Below are 6,000 nucleotides of genomic sequence, written 5' to 3' on the forward strand. Positions count from 1 at the left end.
GCAGGCCAGATAAAAAGGCTCTGCAAGCTGGATTCTGATCTGTGCGCTCCCTGTTGGGCGCTCCATGTTGGACAATGCTGCTGTCTATTTCTCCCTCTCTGTCTCTGCCTCCGCCTCCACCTCCTATTATATGAGATACATCTTGCCCAATTAAATACTCAAATAGTAGGTGGTGGAAGGAGTAACCTTAACCTTGAGTCATGCAAGTACTTAAGCAAGTGCACGCTTTAAACTTGTGAAGCTATGACTACACTTGCCTGTTTTGGTGCAAAAAGTCATATTTTATTCCCCAGACTCTCACTAGCATCTCCACTGGAAATCAACATTTTGCACTTAAACTGCTGAATTTCAGCACAAAAATAAAGCCAACACAATGACAGTCCTCTTGCACAGATGTTCCGGTGAAGACTCTTGATTGATTTTTAACAATCTAATCACCCACTTAAGCTGTCCCACAAGGCAGAGTGGGAGTGGCTGCTTTTTGAAAGTCAGCAGTCATGCCAGCAGGATAGCACCCCGCCCCCTTAGCTCCTTGCTGACTGTCACTGCTCTAGGATGCAAAACAAATCACTAATGTGGAATGCTCTGACTGCCTCCCACAATGCAAACAATTGGTATGCAGATAGAATGTGCTGTGTGAAATTAGAGAGGGAGGTGGGAGCTGAGATCAGGGTCTCGCCATAGCCCTGCATCACAGATGCTGCTTCCGGTGGCAGTCATACCTCTGCTATCATAATGATTTGCTCTGTGTCCTAGAGCAATGCGTAGTGGAATAGCTACCACAGTGTGCTCCTCTCATTGGCAGCCCAGGTGGGGCATAAGTAAACATGGTCTGATGCCTGTGCAAAACAAAGTGAATACAAAACACTGCATTTCTTTTAGCACTTTGCTGTGACCAACAAACTTTCAGTGAAAAAGCTCTGCACGTGTAGACATAGCCTGAGTTGTCCTATTGACTTTTATAAAGGGACTATGAAAGCATATTTAAAGTTATACGTATGCTTAAGTACCTTGATCCGGTCTGCTAGTTAGCATGGTCTTTTCCTTAGGTCAGCTACAGTGCTGTGTGTACAACAAGAAAATAAAAATATTTCCACAAAATAATCTGCTAAATTCCTCATTGTGGGAGTCAAAACACTTCTGTTGGTGGCTGCTGCTTCTGTCTTTGCAATAATTCCCAGAGGACCCAATCAGGTTTGATGCCCTGTTTTTCTAAGTACTGTACAAACACAGGTGTGCCAGTCTATGGCCACTGGGATTTGATCCCTCTCTCCCCAAAGACAGTCTGTCTCCCAAGATGTCTATTGTCTGTGCAAGAGGAGGGGTAAACAGGGTGGGAAGTAACCCTTTGTTCAACAAGGGCCATGTAGCACCCCTGAAGCAGTGTTACAGAAGGTTTAATCCCCACCCCGCAACACACACACACACACACACACACACACACACACACACATAAATATGTAAGAAATAGGATTATTTGAAAATAAGTTTTGTTCCAATGTATTTTACAGCCTTGGAAAGGTCTGTGAAGCAGGAAGCTAATTAAATTCACTGATACCACAGTTCTTTATGTAAATTGATGGAAGTGGTGTTGCGTAAGTTAAACTAAAGGGTAAAAAATATACTCCTAGGTGCTTCAAGGAAAATGTAATCATTGCATTGTTCTGGAAATTGTATGTGCAGTTATTCTAGCAAGCAATCTGAGTGCTCGTATATTTGGTCACAATAAATGTCATTTTGTAATTCATGGAAACTGGTTTGTAAATTTACAAGCAAACCACATCAGGTTCATTGTCTGTGGAAGCAGTTTGGGGTGCACATGGAGGCTCTGGGGTATTATTGTCATAACATAAGACAAAATAGCCCCTTACTAAAGGTAATACTCACTGAGTATGATGGCCACACCTGGCGAAGGCTGTTAGTAATATATACATGATTTGATTTTTGTTTTTCCTAGAAGAGGCACTGGTGCCATATAGCAAGCCCAGCTTCCCGTCCCCAGGTGGTCACAGCTCTTCAGGAACAGCTTCTTCTAAAGGATCAACTGGACCCAGAAAAGGCGAAGCCTTGCGAGGAGGTCACCAACGCAATGCTGGTGACCTTCTTGATGTAGGATATATGGGATCAAATAATCCAGGACAGTTTACTGGTGAATTATGTGAGTGTCTTTCTTGCTACAATTCAAATGTAAAAGTAAAGGAGAAATTTACATTAAAATTTTCACTGATGCAAGATTGAACTCCAGAGCATGGGAAGCGCAGTTTGACAGTCAGATGTGACTCTGACTCACATCTCTGTTATCTCTGAAAGATCACTTCCCTGTGACAAAGACAAGTGCCTGAAATGTATCTTTCTGTGCCTTTAGATTTCGCTTAGCTTGCATCCTGAAACGAGACTGTTAATCCATGTTAACAATGTGACTTATTCCAGGTTCATCCATTTAAATCATCCTTGAACATTTCATGCTAGTGTTAGGGGGCATACTTCAGGTCAGGTGGTTAGAATTAGTCATGCTTTCAATTTTTTTTTTTTTTTGGCCATGTTCACTTTACTTGGCCTGAAAGTGGCATTGGTGGAGCTGTTACAGGAGTGCATTAAAAAGAGGCATTAGCTCTATGCTTGCCTGGTTACTGCAGGTGAGCTCATCACGCCTCTTCTTTACCCATTCTCTTTCTGATTCACCTTGCTCTCACCTCTTGTGTCCCTGGCCCCAACTGTGGGTAAGTGTACACATACTGGGAGATCAACCTGTTCAAGGCTGATCTCCCAGAGTTTGATTTTGCACGTTGTTAAAGATGCTCAAAATTGATGTCTCTGGGGATCTGAATTTAACCCCCTGTACTCCTGCTCTCACAAGGAGTAAAGGATGTTGACTGGAGAAACACTCCCCTCAGCCTCCTTCAGTGAGGACAGCCCTTACAGTCGACTGCAAATACGTCGATTCTAGCTATGCTGTTGCCATAACTAGAATTGTGTATCTGCAGTCGACTGTAAGATCTAATGTAAACCAAACCTGAGGGTCTCCCTTTTGTACATCCCAAAAAAAGGATGCATCCTGTTCTCTCAAGTTCCCCAGCGCAGCAGAACTCTTTCCCAAATGTATTACTACTATATATGTATCATACCTGGTACCATGCAGTGTATGCAGCAGCTAGCTGACACTCACATGAGAGCTCAGGCTGTTCGATCATAGCAACTGACGTTTTTGCTCCAGGAAGAGTAAATACTGTGGAGCTCTTGCTGCGTGGGAAATGCAGTGAGAACACATCTGGGCTAGAAGTCTTGAGGGAAGTTCTGGGACTGTCTCAGCCCACCGCCAGCACCTGTAGAGCAGGCTGATGTCTGACCCTGGCTGACGATTGTCAGTGTAAAGCAATGTCAGTGTTGCATTACTCAGTGACAGAAAGTTCTTCAAGATATAGGGTATCTCAGGCTAGTCCTCCACATGGGGTGTAATGTGGAGTACATACATTGGACACCCTCCAGCACAGGTATAAATAACCATGTTGACAGAAGGCACTGAAAATAAAGACATTTCAAAACTTTAGGGTATGTTTGCTACATGGCTTTATTCATGTCCAGGTCGTGCCTCCTGTGTGCTCTTAGCTGGTTTTAGCTGACTAGTGTCCTTCTGCCTAACTAATGCTGGTGGGGAAATGCTAGGGAAAAGCTCTGGGTGCTCCCTTCTGCTCAAATCTTTCCCCCTTGCCAGAGCCTTTCATTACTGCTCGTATCTGCACACACTGGTGATGGGGGAACAGACTTGTCAGTCCCCAGGGTAAAGTCGGGGGGACCTGCTCTGAGCTCCAAGAAGGGGCGGGGCAGGGAGCAGCTAGCCTTCAGTGTTTCGAGGAGCATGCCACGCTGCCCACTTCCCTGCCCTCAGAGCCAGCCCAAGAGCCTGCTGCAGTAGGCTCCAGTGATGATTTAAAGGGTCCAGAGCTCTGGCCACTGCTGCTTCTGTGGTAGTGGTAGTGGTAGTGGCTGGGAACATCAGCCCTCTTTGCCCCGCCACCCTCAGTCAGCAGGCCTGGCTATGCACTGTCACATTAATGTAACCTTCTTCTCGCAGCAGCATGTAGTTACACATGTAGGCAAGGCCCTAGGATGACCCATCATACCACCAAGGCAAAGAAAGTGGCCAGAGGAAAAGGGATGTGGCTAAGATTTTGCTGCAATTCAGTGAGCATATGTCCATGGTGATGACATAGTGCCCTAGGCAGTGAGAAGATCAGTCTCAGGTTCAGGGTTGTGCAAAAGTGCCTTTAAGACACCTTTGTGTGTGTCTCTCTCATCTCTGCCAGGCCCTTCTCCACTGTGACACTGACCCATAAAATTGGAGACTCGCTCTGGTAAACAGTACGTTTTTTCAAAGTAACTTTGCTGTGTAGACCTACCATTAGCGTGTGGTATGCCTTCATGCCTGAATTCAATACACTTTGGATCAAACCTACTAGTCCTATTAATCAGGAAAGGATTTCTCTCACTCTGTGTCTCTCTCTCTCTCTCTCTCTCACACACACCCCTACCTCTCAATGGACTATCAGCACAGGCATTTAACTTCCTCAGGCACAGCAAAGACCCAGCCCGTCAGTAGTTACCTGTGGTGGGAAGAGAGAGACTGAAGTTACCTCACAGCTACATGCACAGAAGGGACATTTATGGTGCATCTACAATTGTGTTCCTCTTGCAAAAGAGGTATGCAAATGAGGTAAACTGAACATGCAAATGAGAAACATATTTGCTTATTTGGCACCTCCTTTACATGTTCTAATTTCAAAAGAGCTTCTTTCAAAAGAAAAAAAACAGTGTAGACATGGCTCTTTCGAAAGTAAACCCCATCTTCGAAAGAATCATTCTTCCCATTAAATAAAGGGAAGAAGATTCTTTTGAAGATGGGGTTTACTTTCAAAAGAGCAACCTCTACACTGGCTTTCATCTTTCAAAAGAAGCTCTTTTGAAATTGGGATATGCAAATGAAGTGCAAAATATGCAAATTTATACCTCATTTACATTTTTGATTTACCTCCTTTGCGTACCTCTTTCGAAAGAGGAATGCAAGTGTAGACGCACCCTGAGTATCTTTACTATCTCTGGTGGTAAGTGTGGAATTTTAAAGCCAAGCACTTGCAATATGCAATATAAGCAATATTTAAAAAAAATGTCTATGTGATATGCTGCTGCAATATAATCAGAGGATTTGTTTATTTAGTGCAATTTTTCTTTTTTTTTTTTTTTCCTTCTATAGAGTAGTTGAGAAGAGACATCCCAAGCTGCTCTGAAGGACCATCAGGTCTGAACTCATGGAAGTGATGACACTAAACAGTGCAATGAACATTTTCTTTATTTATGTACTATTAAAAGAACTGTAAATGCAATGTAAAGACACAGCCACACATATCCCACAGATACTTGTGTTTGTCTCTTTAATACACCACCCACCTTAAACTATTTCTTGTCAGGCGTATATTAAAAAAGAAAGAAAAAAATCACCCTCCAGGATGAAAAGGTTTCCCCTCTGTATATAATTTCTTTTGTTGCATTGCTATGCAAGCTCACCTTCTTTTTAGCTATGTTCATATTATTGTCTGTTCTTATTGGTCTGTTGTACTATATGTGAATTAATAGGCTGTGGTGCCATATATTAACTTTTAATTGTGTAACTTTTATGTTTAAAGTTTGCACTGCAATTTTATTTGGTGATAAGCACAAAACTCTACTCATTGTGACATGAAGAAGAAGATTGAATGTGTGAAGAGCATTTATGTGCTAGAAGCTGTGTTGGATCATGCTGGATGTAATGGATGTAATGGTAAATGGTTTTCCATTGGGATGTAGAAATAGGAAGAGGACAGGAAAAACTGATGTTAGCAGAGATGTCAGGGACAGAATTAACTCTTTTAATAAGCAACATGGTTGCTCTTACTATTTAAAAAGTGGGGAGGGTCAAAAGATGAAGATAGGAGCTTCAAGAGTGAATATGAAAGAAGGTATATAGAG

The 6,000-nt window shown here is 42.8% G+C and overlaps 1 protein-coding gene across 1 annotated transcript in view; it reads left to right on the forward strand.

Annotated features, from left to right (window-relative positions):
* Positions 1-5,706, forward strand: part of ROBO2 (roundabout guidance receptor 2) — a 707,829-nt gene extending 702,123 nt beyond the window's left edge. The window contains exons 28-29 of the mRNA XM_074983473.1: positions 1,958-2,158; positions 5,249-5,706. Of these exons, the coding sequence (XP_074839574.1) occupies positions 1,958-2,158; positions 5,249-5,250 (203 nt within the window). The 3' untranslated portion in view covers positions 5,251-5,706. The remainder of the gene's footprint in view (positions 1-1,957; positions 2,159-5,248) is intronic.
* Positions 5,707-6,000: the final 294 nt, after the last annotated feature.

Source organism: Carettochelys insculpta, chromosome 1 (genome assembly GCF_033958435.1).
Source record: "Carettochelys insculpta isolate YL-2023 chromosome 1, ASM3395843v1, whole genome shotgun sequence".
NCBI lineage: Eukaryota > Metazoa > Chordata > Testudines > Carettochelyidae > Carettochelys > Carettochelys insculpta.